Raw genomic sequence first — 23,238 nt, 5'->3', positions numbered from 1 at the left:
CTTACCAGTTTTAGCTTCTCTTTCTTTCGTTTGCCAGGCGCTGACCCGGAGGAGCTGGGACCCGACTCCTGGCCAACCGTGTTACCATCATCATCCACTTCCCCATCATCGTCATCAAAGCACCATTCAGGCAGTGCAGGGGCAGGGGGTGTGTCCTCTTCATCTCCATAGCGACGGAAAAGTTCTTTGAGGTAGTCTCCCTTGTAAATCCCTGGGGCCCGGGCCTGGCCAAAAGCAGCCACAGCTGCCTCGACACTGATAAGAAACAAAACCAGACAGGACATATGGACAAAAGAGCCTGATTTTTTTGATTTGTTCATAGAGGTTCAGGGCAGTGTTATGCTGACCAAACCTTCATTAGAGCAACACAAATATATACCGGGCTTTACAAAAGTTCTGTTACAATTGCAAAATGCAAGCAAAATGAACACAAAGATTTTTTGGTGCAATAAGATACATTTTTATTTTCCAAATATTTCAACATATGTGTTAATGATAATATTAATCAGAAATGTGGCCACCCAAAAGTTTTATCTTATTGCACCAAAAAATCTTTGTATTCATTTTCGTAAATGTCTCAACAAGTGTAACAGAACTTTTGCAAAGCCCAGTAGATTATACAGATATACTGGTGAGTTTCTGAGGTTCTAATTTAATCTAGGGCTGCAGCTATCAATTATTTAATAATCAAGTAATCGAATTCCACGCTTGGCATGTATGTTACAGCATCAAAAGCTGAAGTGAGCATGCTGTGCAATAGAAATAACCGATCTGGCGGAACACGGGTGAACATCTGTTGTGTATTGTACATATATACACTGCTCAAAAAAAATTAAAGGAACACTTTTTAATCCAAGTATTGTATCAAGTTAGTCAAACATGTGGAATACTGATCTGGTCAAGTAAGTAACAGAGGAGGTTTTTAGTCAGTTTCAGCTGCTTTGGTGTTCATGAAATTAACAACAGGTGCACTAGAGGGGTAACAATGAGACAACCCCCAAAACAAGAATGAGTTTACAGGTGAAGGTCACTGACATTTTTTTCCTTCCTAATGTTTTCTGACTGCTTTTCACTAGTTTTGCATTTGGCAAGGGTCAGAGTCACTTCTGGTAGCATGAGGCGATACCTGGACCCTACAGAGGTTCCACAGACAGTCCAACTCCCTTAGGATGGCACATCAATGCGTGCCATTGCCAGAAGGTTTGCTATGTCTCCCAGCACAGTCTCAACAGCATGGAGGAGATTCCAGGAGACAGGCAGTTAGTCTAAGAGAGCTGGACAGGACCGTAGAAGGTCCTTAACCCATCAGCAGGACAGGTATCTGTTCCTTTCTGCAAGGAGGAACAGGATGAGTACTGCAATAGCTCTACAAAATGACCTCCAGCAGATCATTGGTGTGAATGTCTCTGAAGAAACAATCAGAAAGAGATGTAATGAGAGTGTCTGAGGGCCTGACGTCCTCTTGTGGCCCCTGTGCTCGCTGACTGGCACCGTGGACCTCAGTTGACATTTGCCATAGAACACAGGAATTTGCAAGTCCACCACTGGCGCCCTGTGCTTTTCACAGATGAGAGCAGGTTCACCCTGAGCGCATGTGACAGACAGGAAAGGGTCTGGAGAAGCCGTGGAGAACGTTATGCTGCCTGTAACATTGTTCAGTGTGACCGGTTTGGTGGTGGGTCAGTGATGGTGTGGGGAGGCATATCTATGGAGGGAGGCATATCCATGGAGGGACGCACAGACCACTACAGGCTGGACAATGACACTGACTGCCATTAGGTATCAGGATGAAATCCTTGGACCCACTGTCAGACCCTACATTGGTGCAGTGGTCCTGGATTCCTTCTGGTGCACGATAATGCCCGCCCTTATGTGGTAAGAGAACTCATGCAGTTCCTGGAGGATGAAGGAACTGATACCATTAGCTGGCCCCCATGCTCACCTGACCTGAATCCAATAGAACACCTTTGGAACATTATGTTTTGTTCCATCCGACACCATCAGGTTGCTCCTCAGACTGTCCAGGAGCTCAGTGATACCCTGGTCCAGTTCTGGGAGGAGATACCCCAGGACACCATCTGTCGTCTCATTCAGAGCTTGTCCCAGCATCGTCAGTCATGCATACAAGCACATGGAGGCCATACAAACTACTGAATACTATTTTGAGTTGCTGCCAAGGAATTTCAGCAAGATGGACTCGCCTGCCACATCAGTTTTTCACTTTGATTTTGGGGTGTCTTTAATTTAGCCCTCCTGGGGGGTTGATAATTTTCATTTCCATCAAACAATGTGGCATCTTTCCATGCCTAACACATTATCCAGTCCATATTCAATGCTAATATCCAGTTTGTTTTTCCCTACATTGAAATAATGTGTTTTCAAAGTGTTCCTTTAATTTTTTTTGAGCAGTGTAGTTTAGTACAAGGGCATTGTACATAGCATATAGAATAGCACAGGTGTATTCTATGCATACAGTATAATACAGGGTATTGTACGTACATAGTGTAGTACAGAGGTATCCAACTGAAACTCAAAGGCAGGGGAACCCCACATGTACTTAGTTGGTGATGCGGAACACATAAATGTTTGTTTGGTCCGTTTAAACTGCTGGTACTGCAGCTGATAGTACACAAATAACAACTGATTATTAGTATTTACAGCAGAGAATATTGAATTCACAGAGAGATTGCTCCCTCTGGGTTGGGCGGGGGGGTGCTTCCCCAAGCGAAGGAGTTCAAGTATCTCGGGATCTTGTTCATGAGTGATGGGAAAATGGAGCGGGAGATGGACAGGCGGATTGGTGCGGCGTCAGCAGTAATGCGGGCGTTGTACCGAACAGTCGTGGTGAAGAGGGAGCTCAGCCGTAAAGCAAAGCAGGGTTCTCGCCAGCGCATTTCAGCGTAATGGCCCGTTACGCTGTCAGTTTAAAAGATTACACTGTGATTAGGGCCGCTACGCCAGCGCATTTCAAAGATTACGCTGTTATGAGAGTGTGTGGCTCCGTCATGAGAGAGGGAGAGAGAGCAGTGTGTGTGTGTGTGTGTGTGTGTGTGTGTGTGTGTGTGTGTGTGTGTGGGAGAGAGGAGGAGAGCGAGATGTCCTAGCGACCTTGAATGCAGCGCGAGCGAGAGAGCCGGCAGTCCGCTCAGTCGGTGCAGTTGGTTCGGTAGAGGAGGAGAGAAGGTGTGTAGTTGCTGGGTTGGCGGTACTGTGCGGTTCAGCCACTGTTGATAGACAATAAAGGCTGCAGTGTTCTTCGATGCGGCTGGGCTCCTGTGTCTTTGCCTCTACGGCTGCTGAGGAAGTGAAGGGGGTTAACCCCGGGCTTCCTGACCACGGTCGGGAGCCGAACAGGAAGGGTAAACACTGTGATTAGGGCCGCTGCGCTGTTATTTTGACAGATAAACGCCATGTGGGTTTGTTTTTTTCGACTGGGTGCCTATCTAGGTTAATTTATGTCTCCCCACCTCAGCCGTACTTTCCTGTCGATTGACCCGTTACCGTCTATTGCGCATGCGCGTTCCCGACTGTTAGGCGCGCGTGCATACAGGAGGATCTGCCGTTACGCTGAAAAAAAATCCTGGTCAGAACCCTGCAAAGCTCTCGATTTACCAGTCCATCTACGTTCCAACCCTCACCTCTGGTCATGAGCTTTGGGTAGTGACCGAAAGAACAAGATCACGGATACAAGCGGCCGAAATGAACTTCCTCCGTAGGGTGGCTGGGCTCAGCCTTAGAGATAGGGTGAGGAGCTCAGACATCCGGAGGGAGCTCGGAGTAGAGCCGCTGCTCCTTCGCATCGAAAGGAGCCAGTTGAGGTGGTTTGGCCATCTGATTTGGAAGCCTCCAGGGAGACTTCCTTTGCAGGTTTTCCGAGCACGTCCGGCTAGACCCAGAACTCGCTGGAGGGATTATATATCTCGTCTGGCCTGGGAACGCCACGGGATCCCCCAGGAAGAGCTGGAAAGCATTGTTGGGGGGAGGGACATTTGGAACGACCTGCTTCCCCTGCTGCCTCCGCGACCCGGCCCCGGGTAAGCGGAAGAAAAGGGATGGGTATTCAATTCACTTTGAGTTGGCCACAAATTAAAGTGATTTCCTTCACAATGAGACAGTGTCAGACCTACATGGACTTCAATACAAGATCATGTTTGAAAAATGAAGTTTGACATTTTTTTTGAGCAGCTGTCAGTTATAATCAGCTGCATTGATTGGTGAAATAAATACATTAATGCACGTTTAACAGTTTTCTACCAGCATTCCTCTCTTACATCATTTCCAGTCGCAGTGCATTTTTTACGATCATAAATTTTTATGTTCCTTGTTGTTCTCCATTAAAACAATCTGCTAGCAATTGGATCATTTGGTTCAGAAAACGAGTCAAATGATGCGTTAAAGGCTCCTGTTTGTGTGGACGAGTTTGAAGCAGAAAATCTGAGTTAACAAATAAAGTTGAAAACCACCTTCATACCTATTTAACTCTGACTTAGGTTTTCATTTTTTGTCAAACCGACTCACACAAAGAAAGCCTGAATATGTCGAACTGTCTTCGTAGTTCAGCCTCTGATCTGCTAAGTGCTGTAAAACACTAGAAAAGCTGCGCTGGTTAAGATAGAAGCATCAGATCAATATTTAAAATCCCTTCAAAATGTATTGATTTTTTGGTCTGGCTATTGATTACAATAGAACACCTTTGGAACATTATGTTTTGTTCCATCCGACACCATCAGACTGCTCCTCAGACTGTCCAGGAGCTCAGTGATGCCCAGGTATTACATGACTATTCCAATTGTATATCTGCCAACAATTAGCAACTATTCTGATGATAAAATAGTCATTGAAGTAACGTTTAAAGCTGCTGTCCGGAGTTTCCGTTTGTATTCAATTTATGTATCATTTTTTAACAAAGCTTAAATGTGTTAGTCTAGTTCAATACTATAATATAAAGTTAGTATAACGCGATATGAAAATTTATTCCTGAGCTCCGCCTTCCTCTCATAGACCCCCATGTTATTCCAAAAAGCGGCGGTCGGCAGCTAGCCAATCAAGTTCGAGCTTCAGCTTTGTCATGCTGTCAATCAACGGTTACACGCACAGCAAGCAAGCCCATGCAGAGGTGGGCGAGCTACGCACTACGCAACCGCGCGCACATTTGTTTTGCTTGTGGAGGAGAGAGCATCAGGGCTCAGCAACTTCCAGAAAAGTTACCAATCCCACGGCTTGTCAGGCCAAGAGACTGCAGGACGTTTTTTGGCTCGGGGTGCTCGCGTCGCTCCCCGACCACGGCCTCCATAGCCCGCCTGACGGCTTCGTTTAGATGCCGTGGTCGGGGAGCGAGGCCTCCATAGCCCGCCTGACAACTTCGTTTAGATGCCCGACCTCTGGAGGAAGATGTTGGGGCGTCTGGGACATACTCTTCGTCAGAGGAGTCATGCAATTCTGAACTCTAGATAGAAATAAATAAACAATGTAACACATATACACGCGTAAATGCACTAAGTTTGATAAACAACGTCATCGACAGGGATACACGAGTGTAATCACATATTGAAACTTTACTCGTTCATCCTAGCAGATTCATGTTATTTTGGTATTAGGACAAGTTAGACTCAATACAGCATTCTAACGTAATTCCTTTATTATTTACTAAATGTACTAAATGTAGAAGAGTGGAAAACAGCAAAACAGGCGAGATGCTGCAGCACTCCGGGTACTTCTCTCTTGTACTGCGTGCGTGCACAAATAAAGGGGCGAAATCAGAGGGAGAGAGGGTGGGACCAACAGTGTTTTGGGAGACGCTGCGATTCAAACTCCGGACAGCAGCTTTAAGCAAAACTTCCAAACATAGGATTGTTTCAGGTTCTTAGAGTTTAGGGTTTTAGACTGCGGGTCAGTTGATGGGTTCTAGCAATGTTAGAAATGTCTGAAAATTAAATGATCAAGCAATTAAATTGGAAAATAGCTGTAAGGCAGTATCTACTAGTTCAAGGTTTCACTCGACCACCTCTAAACACACTGGTACAGGATGTGTGATGGTTGGCTTTGATGTGATCTTCTACACAATCCAGTGCAGAGAAAAAGGATCTGCAGAAGCTTTAAATGGCTCAAAATCAAGCTGCATGTCTGGTCCTTCACCTCTGCATTTAGACAGAAGACTGAGTAAATGCATTCTCACTGCCCTGGCTGAAGGAGGACAGACTTAACCTTTTTCATGTGTATTCTCAGATAGCCAAACTGTATTTTTTTCAAGAACATGCTGGGATTAAGCAGTTTACCAAAGTAACAATGTGACAATGGACAAAGCTGCTCTTTTTCAAGAACTGATACGTCAAGAAAATGGTTCGTTATTGGTGATATAATGGCATCATTTATCATTATGTATCAGAAAACCCCTGATTAAGATTACCTTTACTAACAGTTGACATTTCTAATGAACTGACTGTTGATTTCAGAATAGTCAGGCTAATACAATGTTTATATAGTAAAATATACATGATGATGGGAAAGTGTAACATTCTACGTTGAGTTTATGTACATTTCATTATAGTGTGTATACTGTAGTACTGTTGATTATATTACAAAAAAATGCACTGTAACTAATTAAAGTGACTTGATATACAGGAAAAGACACAAAAAATGAATCAGTGCGGATAATCTGATAGTTAAATTATCTTGCAACCCATGATACTAGAAGACAGCTCTAAGTGCTCTCATTTTACAGGAAGCAGTGGGTGGTAGGAGGGTTCTATCCAGCCTCCATGTCTGCAGCTTCCAGGGATTCTGCCGTCTCAAGCTGCTGCTCCACCTCTGATTAAAGATGTCTCCTCAGCCCTGCTGCTCTGGTGTAAATTATTTATGTCTGCCATTTCATTTAGTGACAAGCTTGGTCACTACTAACCTAGCAGCTTCTTTGTGAAGCTTTTTGTTGATTGTTACTGACAGAGCAACTTCTCCTGCAGTTACACATACAGCAAGTATCAGGAAAAGATGAAATAATCAGCTAAAAAGGACTGACAGGGCTGGAAGAGCAAAACCACAATAACGGTGCAATCCACGGGGGGGGGGGGGGGGGGGGGGGGACTTCATGTTGTGTGCTTTGTGTTATCAACCAAGACAGTGCAGCCAGTGAAGCTGGCCTCCCAGCAGCCTAAGTGATTGAAGAATGTCAGCCCTTACCTCCAGTCCATCTTTTCCACCAGGTACGCACATATCAGAAAGCCTGTCCGGTTGAAGCCATGCGTGCAGTGAACACCTTTAGCAAAAAGAAAAGAAGATGGGCATAGGTCCAAAATTCAGAATTCCACTTTAAATCACATGCATATAAAATTAGCTAACATTCTTTGAAGTAGAAATTGCTGAAGGTCAGACAAACAATTTATTTTATTCCCCTTTCCGTGCACAAAACCTTCACACTATCAATTTAATGTAGCATAATATGAACTAGACCTCATTATTTCAGCCAAGAGGTTTAGCACTATTTGATCCAATGTGATATCCTCTCACATCAATAGCGTCAGTCCTCTTTGAGATGTACTGAGGCCGAGTCCATGTTTTGAGAAGGAGCATCAAGTCGCACACTCAATACCCACAGGCAGATCCCCGTCTCCTTAGAGAGGAGCTGTGCCTTTATCCCCACATCAAAAATCAGCCTGACACCAGCCGTTGCACACTAACAAGAGACCCAGAGATTGATGAAACATTTAGGAATGTAAAGCATCATTGAAAAGGGTATAGGAAAAACAAAAAAATGCAGATAAAACCCTGCTCTTTACAATGAGGTGAATTGGACTCAACTGTAATGCCAAAACTAGATTCTGAAAAAAGAAAATCACTTCATGGCGTGAAAAGCACCCTAAAGATTTTGGTAATATCTGACAGAAATCTTCTCAATTTTGTAAGAAGCCGACATTTTCACAAACAAACAATCTTCATCAGGTGCACAGGGTTCCACAAAAAAACAACAACAAAAAATAAAACACCATCTGACTCATGTTTCCCCACCTTAGCAAGTTTGCCTGGCAACGCAAACACTAATGAAGATGAAATTAACCCAGCGTCAGAGGATGGGAATCGCATTTACCACCCCAACTGTCTAATTTGGACATGTGTACTGCAGAGACAACAAAGCCTATTCACCAGCTGGCCATAGACAGGACATTGTGGAGATGACATTCACACATTCTGCTGTGATGTTCGTGTAATTTGATCTAGAAGCCAGGCAGCAGTTAGCGGTTAAGAGAAGATCTGGTCATGAAGTACAAGAGAGCACCCTGGTGTCACAAGTATGAAAGTGAAACATCAACATCCATGTGCATTTGGTAGAAATCATCAGGGCGACATTTCAGCAAAGGATATATGAAAGCAGAACATTATTTCACAGTAACCTTACACTGAAAAGAAAGTATAATAATTAAGCTGTTAAAAAAAAAATGGGACAAATGACAAAAAATGTTTTCCACTACAGCAATCCTGACACCTTCAATAAAGTAGCACAGAAATTACTTAAAAGCTAAAATGAATCATTATTTGCTCATTTTTTAATGAAATTCGTAACAATATATAATGTTTCATAATCCCCGTCACCAGTTTGAAGTCTATATAGGCTGACCTGAACTAAGAGAGATATTTCACAAAGTAAAAATCATCTTGAAATGGTACAAAGGTAAGTGGTGAACTGCCAGAAGTTTCTTTAACCCTTTAAGCTTCAGTCAATTCCAGCTGTTTTCAGTACAAAAAAATCGCTAATATTCTATTTTTAAATAAAAAAAATTACGAAAAATACAGGGAATATTGGACGCACATCGCGAGGTGCATTTCCTTGAAAATGACCGATTCGTGGATTTTATACCGACTTCAGGACATGTTTTGGACAAAATAGTTTACTGGCTTGTGTTGTCTGGATGTAAAAGGTTGGATTATGGCCGTTTTTTGTGGAATCTTTTTTTCTGTGTGTAATAATGAACCCGGAAATGTGAGTCGCGCTGTGTACGTTGAAGCCGTGTATAGAGAACGGATGGATGAATATTTGTTTTTGTCGGACAAATGTGTTTTTCTCACCCGCTGTGGTAATCACATCTGAAAGTGGTTTATACCGGCGGATTCCTGAGAATCTAAGCTTTCCATCGGCGTATAGTGTTTGTATAATCGGGTTTGCAGCCGTCGGACATTCTTGAAATTCCTATGCAAATTAGTAGGTGTACCGCCGGCGGTACACCTACGACGCACTGAAGCGTAAAGGGTTAAAAAAAAAAAAAAAAAAAAAAAAAAAAGGTAAGGTTACCCAAAGCAAAAAAAAAAAAAAAAAAAACAGTACATTACAAAATTACACAAAAAGTCCTTTTTTAAGGAACAGGAAATGGGTTAACAACTTAAAACTGTTCTGCACTAATGGAGGTTGATCCGGCTTTGAAAGTTGGTGCTACCAAATCCTACAGGTGTACCAACTTTTCTTGATTACTTACAACCCCCTCTGTCTGCATAAAAGTAGTGTTGGAACACACCATGGCATCATACCCTTCAGAGCATTACTTGAAAAGTATTGTGCTGCAAAAAATAGTGTGTTGCTATAAAAATGGTGAGGAAAAGGCAAATAGGAATACAAGAGAGACAGACCATCACAACACTTCAAAATGTAGATCTTTCTTACAGAAAAATTGCGAAGAAAGTCAAGGTGCGATTTCAGTTTTCTTCACCACCAAACGACACTCAGAAACTGGAGAAAACTCTGACAGGAAGAGGTCTGGAAGACCCAAAGCCACAACAGAATCAGAAGACAAGTTTCTGAGAGTCAACAGTTTGGTAATAGGCGACTCACAGTACAACAGCTTCATAGCGGTCATAGTGAGCAAGTCTCAGTTTCAAGACTTGGAGTTGCAGGTTAGACAGGTCAAGTTGCAGCAAGAAAGCCATTGCTAAGATGTCAGAAGAAGAAAACGAGGCTTTGTCTGAGCCATAAAACATCACCAATGGACTACTGAAGACTGGAAGAAGGTATTATGGACCGATGAATCAAAATGTGGGATCTCTGCTTCATCACACAGGATTTTTGTTTTGATTGAGTAGGAGAAAGGATGGCTCCTCAGTGTTTGACATCAACTATCAAATGTGGAGGAGGAAGTGTGATGGTCTGGGGCTGTTTTGCTGGATCCAGGGTCCGTGACTTGTACAGAGTGAGAGGAACGCTGATCCAAAATAGCTACAGCACCATACAGTACCCTCTGATATGATCCTAGTTGGTCAAGGCTTCATCCTACAGCAAGATAATGACCCAAACTATCAGTCCAAGCTATGCCAGAACTACAGTTGCAAGAAAAAGTATGTGAACCCTTTGGGATTACATGGATTTCTGCATACATTGGTCATAAAATATGTTCTGATCTTTATCTAAGTCATAGAACTAGACAAACACAGTCTGCTTAAATAGTACAGCACAAAAAATGTATAGGTTTTCATGTTTTTATTGAATACAACAGGTAAACATTCAAAGTGCAGGGTGGAAAAAGTATGTGAACCTTTAAATTTAATAACTGGTTGACCCTCCTTTGGCAGCAATAACCTCAACCAAACGCTTCCTGTAGTTGCAGATCAGACCTGCACAACGATCAGGAGGAATTTTAGACCATTCCTCTGAACAAAACTGTTTCAGTTCAGCAATAGTCTTTGGCTGTCTGGTGTGAATCGCTCTCTTGAGGTCATGCCACAGCATCTCAATCGGGTTGAGGTCAGGACTCTGGCTGGGCCACTCCAGAACGCGGATGTTCTTCTGTTGAAGCCATTCTGTTGTTGTTTTACTTTTATGCTTTGGGTCGTTGTCCTGTTGCATCACCCATCCTCTCTTGAGTTTCAGTTGGCGGACAGATGGTCTGAGGTTTTCCTGCAAAATGTCTTGATACACTTTGGAATTCATTTTTCAGTCGATGACAGCAATCCGTCCAGGCCCTGAGGCAGCAAAGCACCCCCAAACCATGATGCTTCCTCCACCATATTTCACAGTTGGGATGATGTTTTTATGTTGGTGTACTGTGCCTTTTTTTTATCCACACATACCGTTGTGTGTTTTTTCCAAACAATTCGATTTTGGTCTCATCCGTCCACAGAATATTTTGCCAGCAGTGCTGTGGAACATCTAGGTGTTCTTTTGCAAACTTCAAGCGTGCAGCAATGTTTCTCTTGGACAGCAATGGCTTCCTCCGTGGTGTCCTCCCATGGACTCCATTCTTGTTAAGTGTTTTTCTTATGGTAGATACATCAACAATAATTTTAGCATGTGCCAGAGATTTCTGTAGGTCTTCAGATGACACTCTAGGATTCTTCTTCACCTCATTTACGATTCCGCACTGTGCTCTTGCAGTCATCTTAACAGGACGACCACATCGAGGGAGATTTGCAACAGTGCTGAACTTTCTCCATTTGTAGACAGTCTGTCTTACCGTTGGCACATGGATATCAAGGCTTTTGGAGATACTTTTGTAACCCTTTCCAGCTTTATGCAAATCAACAATTCTTGATGGAAGATCTTCTGAGAGCTGCTTTGTGCGAGGCAGGGTTCACATCAGGCAATACTACAATAATACAGAAATTCTAAACTGGTGGGTGTCTTTTATAGAGCAGGACAACTTTAATCAACACATTCCATATTTCAGTTTTTCTTTTTCAATAAATTTGCAAAAATTCCTACATTTCTGTTATTTTCTGTCAAGATGGGGTGCAGAGTGTACATTAATGAGAAATAAAATTAACTTTTTTGATTTTGGCAAATGGCCGCAATGACACAATGAAAAATTTCAAGGGGTCTGAATACTTTCCGTACCCACTGTACTTTTTCCACCCTGCACTTTGAATGTTTACCTGTTGTGTTCAATAAAAACATGAAAACCTATACATTTGTGCTGTACTACTGTATTTAAGCAGACTGTGTTTGTCTAGTTATATGACTTAGATGAAGATCAGAACATATTTTATGACCAATGTATGCAGAAATCCATGTAATCCCAAAGGGTTCACATACTTTTTCTTGCAACTGAAACTTAGGAAAAAAGAACAAGATAGAAAGCTTGAAAACATGGAGTCTCCAGCACAGTCTCCAGATTTAAATCCCATGAAGGCGATTTGGAATTAACTGGACAGAAGAGTGAAAGCAAAGCAACCTCCAAATGCCACACATTATGGGAATTTCTCCAACAGAGTTGGGAAGAATTTTCTGAAAAATATTTGATTTCGATTGTGGAAAGAATGCCATGAGTGTGTTCAGCTGTTATATCTGTTAAAGGTGCTACTTTGAGCAGTCCAAAGTTTGGAATACATTTTGGTTTGTAATTTTTTATTTTTTTAACTTTGTTTATTTGTTCTATGCTTTTATTTCAGAGGACAATGGGACATTTGCATGCATAATTTCCAAAAAGAAAATGGAAAAATTGGGATGTCCTAAAATTTTTGACTGGTAGGGTAGGTTGGTGTTTCTGTACAGGAAGTTCATATATACAGGTCGACAATCAGTAGATACTGATGTAGACATGCCTGCAATAAGCGAATATCAATATCAACAACATATCCATCTGACTTTATTCTAAATGCGTATGACATATGCCTTCCAGCTGTGTCAAAAATTATGTGCATTAAAAATGAAGCATTTAAGCAAGAGTTTCATTGAGCACAAAAACCTTTCAGATATGCTTCCCATTCCGTTAATCTGACAACAATAAAGTCTCTCTCCAGTCAGGGATTAAACCTTTAAAAACTTAAGTTAGAGATTTTTTTTTCAATAAAAATCCATATTGTGTTAAAACAGCTGAAAGGTAACTCTATATTGTTGCATCCTTTAGAATGTGCAGGTCTATGAAATCCTGTGTCTCTCTCCATGCACTCCTCATTTGCTGCAGGTTGAGCAGACCAGCTCACTTACAAGTCTCCTCAAACACTGTAAAGGTACTCTACACTACACAATAGCAGGTTGTGATATTGGAGTAGTTCAGCTGAAATGGAACTTACTTCTGAAGAAGAGGAATAATATCTAAAGACCCACCTTGCCTTCTGGCAGGATTGATTCTTTTGGTTGTGACATTAGAAACCCCCCAAACCTCTGAATCTTTGTTTTTTGAGACTGCCATCTGTACACTGCACTTTTAAGAAATACTCAGCCATTTTTTTGCTTTGTATTTCTTCTGGTATACTCAGGGTGGGCCAAAAGTTGGTTTACATTTCGTAGATATGTACTTTACATTTTTGAAAAATATTTATTTCTTACGCGATAAATTGCCTGCTATGATGTCCACACCTGCTCGGCATTTTCACACTTCCAATACTGCTTTAGGATCCACTTACTTTCCTCTCAATTTAATTTGCTTGCTATTGCTCACTATCCTTTTAAAAATGTTTAAAAAAAAAAACAAACAAACATAAAAATCTAAACCAAAGTTGGAAGAAATAGCTTAATATTTCCAAACCTAGAATAAGAGATATGGAATACTGGTTTGGAATTATGGTTTGGATAAATTAGATCTAAACCGTGAAACAACTGTACTGCACTTTACTAAAGTAACAGCACTTTAGAGTAGCTTTAACCCAGCCAGAATTCATTTATCAAAATAGCCTTTGTTTTTATTACATTGTTTTGTTTTTTTTTTACATCTGTAACCCTGTATGTCTTTATTTTAAGCTTGGAACAACGGATGGAAATTGCATTTGTGCTAAGCCTGGCTTATTTACTGCAACCTTGTGTAAATTCAAGAGCTTGTACGTTCATTAATATGCACTGTTTCGTCCAAATAAATAAAGAAATGACATGTAAGCCTACATTTGGCCCACCCTGTAAAAACATCATATGGACATGAATAAAGTTTGATATTCACAGGAGAAGGGTCTTGAACATAACATGTGATATCCAACTCAAATCAACTTCATTTGTCATAAAAACAAAACTAATGACATTTTAAAAGCTGAGCAAACTACACCGTCAACTAAAGTACAGGGAAATAAAATAAGTTGAATAAAATGTGAAAAAGCTGCCCACATGCAGACATCTACACAGTTCTCCCTGTCAGATCAAAAACATTTTGCAGAGGTGCCTAATGATGTTCCTCCTCCCATAAATCACCTACACAGTGGGAGAGGATTGCTGTTTCTGATATGAAACTCCTACATTTACAAAACAAATAGCACAGTGAACTGAAACACACATTTGGAAATGCAGTCTTCATCTTAACACCACCACCAGTTCAAACCTCAGGGCTGTTTACTACTCACTGCTGCTACAGGTCTGAATCAAATCTGAAAGTGCAAAACCACACAATTAGATGGAAATTTTAAGCTGCAAAGATCACAAAACAGCAAAGGTAGGAGTGTAAAACGTGTATTTAAAGTCTTTTTAAGGATATGCACTTATAAATGTTGCACTTGTACAATCCTAGACCAAGTCTGCCCTCTACTGGACACAGAGTATTGTGATTTATAGGCTCAACTAGTTACAATACGACAACAACAATCAGAGCTGTTTAGCACAACCAAAGCTAGATTAAGAGTATTTACTATTTTTCTCTATTTTCACAAAATCAAAGCAAAAATAAAGAACCCCCAAAATTCACCAGCACGTTCAAAGGCCATGATAACCTAAAAAAAAAAAAAAAAGACTCCACAAAAATCACATCATTTATCAGAGAAAACAAAAAGGTGGGAGGGCTGGAGTCACTCCATATCACTGAAATAAACTCTCACTCTGTTTGAAATTATTTATAAAGTCGAAACACTCAACATATTAGCAAACTTCATTCACTACTCATGAAAAGCATACACCTACCTCTGCACCGAGGGCCTAATTTCTGTTTTCAGTGTATCATCATACAGTCCGGATCACGAAGCACAGTCCGGATTAAAAGCATATTCTGTTAGTGGAAGACACTTTAATCCACTTCCACTGGCATCTTCACATATGGTAAGGGGTGTGAAAAGCTGCAGTGTTTTGTTATTTCTTTTCCAAGCCTGACATGAAAGGTGGTTCTTTTTGTTTTGTTTCTACAGTTTTGAAAGAATTTTAAAAAAAAATATTCCAAATTACAATTAACTTCAGCATCTTGTTCGACAGATGCTGGACCTGAATAAATCCCACATTCGCACAGAGAGAACATGCCAACTCCATGCAGAGACAGGACACAAACCGGGGATCTTCGAGCTGGAAGGCGACAGTGCTAATCGCCACGCACTATGCAGCCCCACTGCTATACAGAATAAATAAATATAAACCCAGACAGGCAAAGGCACTTCCCTCATTTCAAATGCTTAGCTTGACATTTATGAAACTCTCTTCTTTAACTGAACAACACTGCTTTTTTGTAATCTAGTCTTCTCTATTAAGGAGAAGACTAGGACTAAAGAATGTTACAAAATGTTTCAAGAAAATCAGAAATGCTTTAAACTTAATTTCAAAACCTTTGTTACACCATTTATAGTATACGGGGGAAAAACATCTGAAACACTCATTGATCTGGTACACTGCTACTTTTCAGAGCAGAGATCAGAAAGCAATCATTTGCTGAGCAAAAGGATGCAGTGACAGGTTTTGTTTTCTGCAAATCCATCTTCGAATCAACAAAATAAGGCGCCACCAAAGGCCTTTCCTACGAAGCAGGATTTGAGACTATTCAAGGTAACTTCAGGTTCAACTTTGGGTTTTTAGTACTATGACAGTGGTTCACTTCTTACCATCTCCATGGTAACTTAGACTGAACGACAAACCTGCTGCGGAGCAGGTTATGTTCCACTTATGGGATCAGCGTGTTTCAAAGCACCACCTACTGACCAATCAATTCTCCTGCAAAACATCATCAGTACTCCTAGAAGGTACAGCGGAGCTCGGCGCACAGATAATGAGGGGAAGATAGGAGTTTTTGAGCTGCAAGTGATTTCAAAGCCATTTCATTGTTTTACTTGGGCCTTATATCCTGACGACTGACCTTAAAAGATTATAATTGTATTTATTGATTTAAAGCTCGTGTCCGGAGTTTGAATCGCAGCGTCTCCCAAAACACTGGTGGTCCCACCCTCTCTCTGATTTCGCCCCTTTATTTGTGCACGCGCGCAGTACCTGACAGGAGTGCCCGGAGTGCTGCAGCATCTCGCCTGTTTTGCTGTTTTCCACTCTTCTACATTTAGTACATTTAGTAAATAATAAAGGAATTGCGTTAGAATTCTGTATTGAGTCTAACTTGTCCTAATACCAAAATAACATGAATCTGCTGGGACGAACGAGTAAAGTTTCAATATGTGATTACACTCGTGTATCCCTGTCGATGACGTTGTTTATCAAACTTAGTGTATTTACGCGTGTATATGTGTTACATTGTTTATTTATTTCTATCTAGAGTTCAGAATTGCATGACTCCTCTGACGAAGAGTATGTCCCAGACGCCCCAACATCTTCCTCCAGAGGTCGGGCATCTAAACGAAGCCGTCAGGCGGGCTATGGAGGCCGTGGTCGGGGAGCGACGCGAGCACCCCGAGCCAAAAAACGTCCTGCAGTCTCTTGGCCTGACAAGCCGTGGGATTGGTAACTTTTCTGGAAGTTGCTGAGCCCCGATGCTCTCTCCTCCACAAGCAAAACAAATGTGCGCGCGGTTGCGTAGTGCGTAGCTCGCCCACCTCTGCATGGGCTTGCTTGCTGTGCGTGTAACCGTTGATTGACAGCATGACAAAGCTGAAGCTCGAACTTGATTGGCTAGCTGCCGACCGCCGCTTTTTGGAATAACATGGGGGTCTTTGAGAGGAAGGTGGAGCTCATGAATAAATTTTCATATTGCATCATACTAACATTATATTATAGTATCGAACTAGACTAACACATTTAAGCTTTGTTAAACAATGATACATAAATTGAAAACAAACGGAAACTCCGGACACGAGCTTTAAGTTATGTTTTAATGTTCACTTTTTCACTTGCTCCACTGTTTAACACCATCAGGGTTGCAAATGATGCAAAATGTGGTAAACAGAATAAAAATATTAGTATTAACCAGAACAAAGTGTTAAAATTGCAGTCAGATCTACTCATGCTCTAACAATTTAGTCGTGATATCGATTACATTAACCGTATTCAGGTTTTTGCAGCTTTCCCTTCTATTTTAGCTACTGCAACTTTGTTACTTTCAGTCTGTACTGTATTTAAAATCTGTGCATTTCTCTATTATTATAATTCACTTTTCGGTAAAGGGCTCCAGATGATCAAAGTCTTACATATCAAAACACATTCAAAGTTATCTATGTCAATGCTTCGATTTCGAATGCTTCGCAAATTCGAATGCTCTACAACAGGGGTGTCAAACTCAGTTCCTGGAGGGCCACTATCCTGCATGTTTTAGATGTTTCCCTCTTCCAACACACCTGATTCAAATGATCAGCTTATCATCAAGCTCAGCAGAAGCCTGATAACGAGCCTGATCATTTGAATCAGGTGTGTTGGAAGAGGGAAGCATCTAAAACATGCAGGATAGTGGCCCTCCAGGAACGGATCTTGACACCCCTGCTCTACAATAAGTGAATAAATAAGCATCCATTACTCACCTATCAACTCTGTGGGATTCTTCTCTATGAAGTGTTCACAAAGCCGGATGAACATTGTAGTTGTCTCTTTTGAAGGGCATTCTCCATGGCTAAAACAAACAGAATGACATTATTCTTCAGTAGACAGAAGAAAAAAAAAACAATATTGTGAATCTGGACATAGCTATATTTGTCACAAAGAGTTTACTAATACCCTTTACACTGAAGCTTCACATATTTGATGCCTTCTTTTTCAATGTCATTGCGGTCATAAAAGCGCGTAGTGTTCGTCAAATCTACGAGCAAACCCATTTTCACCTGAGGAAGACAAAAAGGCATAGTGAGACTCGGATTATAGATGCTAGTTCAATACTTCTTCCTTGTTTAATTACTTACTTTTAGACTTTTTAAAAAGTTGGACAGCATGCTCGGATGAAACCTGTTCTCCTCTGCCACTTGGTCGTCGTATCTGGGACCCAACATAGTTTTCATCGGAAGGAATTTACCTAGTAGGGAAAACACAAGGATTAAAACAGCAGTCCTCCAGTATTAAACCTATTTGGTCTGTGTCAGGAACCTATCTTAATCCCAAACTTAAGTAAGCCCCCTCTCACATGTGCAATCCTTCTCATTAATCTGACAGTGTCTGAAGGTGTCAGCTTCATGTCTGCATGAGCAGCCAGCTAATTCTCCGGTATAAGTTGCAACAGCAATCTTACTCCGTCACACCTAGTGAGATTTTTGTATCACTTTCAACACAGCACAAGTCTGAAATGCATACAGTCAACTAACAGACAGGGTTACACAAGCTGTGTTCTTTGAGGTGTGGAAAGCAATTTGGGGAAGTTTTCACATTTCAGCACCAATATTGGCCAAAAAAGCATCACAGAGAGTGTAGCGACTGCAACAAACAAGAGTCACTGAGGGACTGAGGTTGGGCCTCAAAGAACTCACTGAGATTTTCACAGAAGAGATTTATTTTTTTATTAAAGGAAAAAAAGATAATCAACTCATGATAATGGGCACAAAATCGCAAGCAAAATAATCAAAGCGATCAAACAAAAATAGCAGCCAACAAAAAAATATGGCAGCCCAGATCACACCCTCTCTCTCCCTCAAACAATGAAAAAAGTTTTTAAAAAAAAAAAGGTGAATAGATGAATTTATCAGCTTAATTATCCCAGCCCATATTCATGTGGCCCGCTATCCCTCTATTCAACATGACAACAAAATAATATCACAACCAAACAAACACAAACAACAACCAATATGTCCCTTAAAATTTAAATAAAACAACAGTCAATCCATGGCTCCTACAAAGAGCAAAAGACATAGTTTGTGCTCAAAAATCACAACACAACTTTCTTATGTAGTTTCACATCTACTACAAAGTAAGATTTTTACAGAAAGAAAACTTCACTGCAGCCAGCAATGTTATATATCCCATGTCTAAAATTGGCCTTGCTCTTTAACAAATTAAAGAAATAAATAATACACTGCATAGGCTTGTCAACAATTGGGCACAATTACAACAAAAACGGGGCTTTAGCAGTAGTACAAATCAAGGAATACGTAGTTGCAGTGGTAGGGTTGATATAAGCAGAAAATAACAGTAATTTCTATGTGTTGGCTAACCTAAGTTGGTGCATAGCTAATAAAAGTCCTACCGCATCCGCAAGTGCCCTGAAGTGGCACCAAGCCCAGCCATGTTGACAGCTAGACTCTGAGTTGCTCAGCTGGCAAGGCAAAGACAGGTGTGGAGATGTTCCTGTCAGTGGTCCGGGGAAACGTGCTGTTGTTCCTCGCTCCCAAACACACCACGCTGCAGCTCTGTTGTTTTGACACGTGATGCTTAGACTGAAAAGTTTGCCAGCTCGGCAGCAGTTTCCTAAAGCACGTTTGTTTTCTAATGGAAAGCTGAACCACAGATTCAGCTGTGGTTCAAAATAAAGTAACACTTATGTTTAACAAGAAACTGAGCTGCCACAGCTTGTTGCCCACAGGCGCCAAGTTTAACATGCGTCTGGATACAATGGCTCACCAACTTCATTTGAGAACTATGGCGAATTAAATGAACCGCGTTAAAATGGTTCGCGTACAAAGTCACAAAACATTTGAGCTTCATAAAGTCGTCGGTGCAATTCACTGACAACGCCAAACCAACTTCACTTTAAGTAAAATGTTGCTTTGGAGTGGACTGTTCGCTTACACGGATGCTAGCTTAGCTGAAGACCAGCCCAGAAAGCGGCGGGCTGCTCCTTATTAAGGGGTTTGGAGCATTAAATAGTGCGTAACAACGTTTCAGAAAATGCAGAAAGCCGAGTTCTACCAGCACAACTGGACTCTCCAATGCACGTAGCTACCTTGTACTACTCTCTAACTTAGGCAGGTAAATACAGCGCTATATGGTTTAATTTGCACTCACCGGCCACAGGTTGGCCTCTTCTGGGACAATTGCGCCATCGAGGAGGGGGTCCAGTGTGTGACATGTTCAGGAGAGGTCGGTAAAAACTAAAACTTTCTATCACTGACCCGTGCCTCGACTCTCCCTCTCTCTCACACACAGGACAGATCCCGGGTTACTGCTCAGCCGAGCACCGCGGACTGAGGGGCCTGCAGCTATTAATTCATCAGAATCACCCAACAAGTAGAAGCCCAGTCAACCTCCTGGCAGCACGGCAGGCATTTACACTGAACATAGGTCGTTACAGCTCACTGCACCTCAGCATCCCAAAGGGTGAGCTATATTTTCCGTTTACCCTCGTTAAATCCAGATTGTTAGCAGTTAGCCAGCATAACCTCAGTAGTCTGCAGCAAAGCTAGCCAGATTAAGCTAGTCTATCTTCTTCTTTAGTGGTATATACACGAGCTGCAGGCGCATCACCGCCACCTTGAGGTCTGCAGGGCGGAGTATTAGCAAGGGTTTAGAAAACGGAAATTGAAAAGATAAACGAATTTCTGTCTTTTAACCCTCTTTCCTACCTTAATTATGCACCTATATATGTGGGGATTGGAGAACTGGAATACATTCTACATGCCACAAAATTTCATATAATCCATGTACAAAATAATAAGATGTTGTGTACATGTACTTGTCCTGAGACCAAATCTAAAAACAAACAAACAAAAAAACTAGGAGAAAAGAATGTTTGGAAATATTTTTAAAAATACCAAATAGGTCTGGAGTACCACTTAAAATGCCAGATTTCCTCTTCTCCCACCTCCCTGATGACCAAATTGAATCTCAAATAAAATAATTAAAATTAAATTTAAATATCCTTTTTGCGTGTGTTTTTATTGATGTCTCTTGTAATTGTGGGGGAAAAAATCATCAACATAATATTTTAAATAATAATTATCATGAATTTAACCCTCTTACCATAACCTTTTTAGCTGATAGAAGAAGAAAACAGTGCTGAAATTAACATCATCAGTTTTCCAAGTTTTCCAAAAAAAACATGAGTAGAGCATTCCATTTTTCATATTTTGATAACATTGTAAGCCTTGATTGAATGTCTCACCCTACCTCATGTTATCAGGATAAGACCAATTCTTTTCACTTCTTTTCTTGACTGTTTTCCATCAGTAAGTTTGTCCTCTTAGTCAGCAGTAACAGCTAACTAAATATCTAGCTTCTACTCCTGAGAAAAAGCCAACATTAGCATGGATTAGCAACCCTGTTACTGTGATTAGTGTAGGGTTAGCAAACAAGAATAAAAATTGTACCATTGATTTGTAAGCTGAGCCAATCAAGCCTTTGATAGTTTATTGCATATTATTGGTAAATATGTTGCAGAAAAAGAAAAGGTTTGTTTTTCAAACATTTTGAAGCTGAAATTCCCCCAATTTCTAGAACGACCCATATACCTGTGGTGGCCAATGCTTTATTCTTGATGGTTGTGTGTTGGGGGGAGGGGATTCACTCCAGGGACAGAAACCAGCTGAATAAGCTGATCAAGAAAGTGAGCTCCACAACTGGTGTTGAGCTTTAATCAGTCCAGCAGGTGGATGGGGTGAGAATGCTCATGAAACTGAACTCTGTTATAAACAATGCTTCTCATCCACTGCACTGAGATGTTTCCCTCCTCAGTGCAGGTCTGAGTGTAACAGAAAGTCCTTCCTACCAGCTGCAATCAGGCTTTTCAATTCACAGTAACACATTAATATTTTAGCTTATGAATTGTATGCTGTGCATATGTTTTAACTTTTTAATTTTTTCTAACCAATGCTACCGTTCAAAAGTTTGGGGTCACCAAGACGATTTCATGTTTTCCGTGAAAACTCACACTTTTCTTGATGTGCAAACATAATTGCACAGGAGTTTTCTAATCATCAGTTAGGCTTTCAACACTATTAGCTAACACAATGTACCATTAGAACACAGGAGTGATGGTTGAAAAACTGCATTTCTTTCAAAAATAAGAGCATTTCTCAGTGACCCTGAACTTCTTAACGGTAGTGTATAAACTATGTATACGGTTGTACTGATGACTGTTAGTGTTGCTATTCTGTGGAGTTTGTGGGTTGTCTGTGTGTTAACATGCTGCTGTAACAAAGTCATTTCCTGTAAAGGATCCACAAAGTATTATTCTGTTCTATTTTATTTTCATAGTATTGCATCACCATAAAGACTCCCACAGTGAAACGTCCCTCAGTTTTCTTTGTTGCTGATGACAGTTCTTTCCTTTCCTCCTCTTCGCCTCTACTTTTCAGTTGCTCGAGTATCACAGTGTGCAACAATCAGTTGGGTGTTTCACTGAAAGAAAAGAATTGGGTGAATCAAGTGTCTCTGGCTTGGTGATGAGGCCAGCTGGACACTTGGTGTGCAGTGTGGAAATGGTCAGCCTCAGACACAATTTTTCTTACAAACTTCAGGGTCCTCCTAGGTCCTATTAAAATCCCTCCTGGGGAACTGCTTTTGGAGGTTTTCCGGGCACGTCTAACAGGGACGAGACTCCTAAACAGCCCCAGAACTCAGTGGAGGAATTATATACACACGTGGACAAAATTGTTGGTACCCCTCAGTTAAAGAAGGAAAAACCCACAATTCTCACTGAAATCACTTGAAACTCACAAAAGTAACAATAAATAAAAATTTATTGAAAATTAAATAATCAAAATCAGCCATCACTTTTGAATTGTTGATTAACATAATTATTTAAAAAAACAAACTAATGAAATAGGGCTGGACAAAAATGATGGTACCCATAACTTAATATTTTGTTGCACAACCTTTTGAGGCAATCACTGCAATTAAACGATTTCTGTATTTGTCAATGAGCGTTCTGCAGCTGTCAACGGGTATTTTGGCCCACTCCTCATGAGCAAACAGCTCCAGTTGTCTCAGGTTTGATGGGTGTCTTCTCCAAATGGCATGTTTCAGCTCCTTCCACATATGTTCAATGGGATTCAGATCTGGGCTCATAGAAGGCCACTTTAGAATAGTCCAACGCTTTTCTCTCAGCCATTCTTGGGTGTTTTTGGCTGTGTGTTTTGGATGGTTGTCCTGTTAGAAGACCCATGACCTGCGACTGAGACCAAGCTTTCTGACACTAGGCAGCACATTTCTCTCCAGAATGCCTTGATAGTCTTCAGATTTCATCGTACCTTGCACACTTTCAAGACACCCTGTGCCAGATACAGCAAAGCAGCCCCAAAACATTACTGAGCCTCCTCCATGTTTCACCGTAGGGACAGTGTTCTTTTCTTCGT

The 23,238-nt window shown here is 41.1% G+C and overlaps 1 protein-coding gene across 1 annotated transcript in view; it reads right to left on the bottom strand.

The window, feature by feature from the left end:
* The window catches only part of rngtt (RNA guanylyltransferase and 5'-phosphatase), a 118,913-nt gene extending 98,801 nt beyond the window's left edge, over nucleotides 1–20,112 (bottom strand). The window contains exons 1-6 of the mRNA XM_022195614.2: nucleotides 19,952–20,112; nucleotides 17,923–18,032; nucleotides 17,741–17,844; nucleotides 17,548–17,636; nucleotides 7,177–7,252; nucleotides 6–255 (exon numbers count right to left, since the gene is read on the bottom strand). Coding sequence (XP_022051306.2) covers nucleotides 6–255; nucleotides 7,177–7,252; nucleotides 17,548–17,636; nucleotides 17,741–17,844; nucleotides 17,923–18,032; nucleotides 19,952–20,015 — 693 coding nt within the window. The 5' untranslated portion in view covers nucleotides 20,016–20,112. The remainder of the gene's footprint in view (nucleotides 1–5; nucleotides 256–7,176; nucleotides 7,253–17,547; nucleotides 17,637–17,740; nucleotides 17,845–17,922; nucleotides 18,033–19,951) is intronic.
* Between the last annotated feature and the right edge of the window lie 3,126 nt (nucleotides 20,113–23,238).

Source organism: Acanthochromis polyacanthus, chromosome 16, assembly GCF_021347895.1.
Source record: "Acanthochromis polyacanthus isolate Apoly-LR-REF ecotype Palm Island chromosome 16, KAUST_Apoly_ChrSc, whole genome shotgun sequence".
Lineage (NCBI taxonomy): Eukaryota > Metazoa > Chordata > Actinopteri > Pomacentridae > Acanthochromis > Acanthochromis polyacanthus.
Note: the sequence above shows the minus strand (reverse complement) of the source record. Positions and strands in the feature narration are given on the sequence as shown.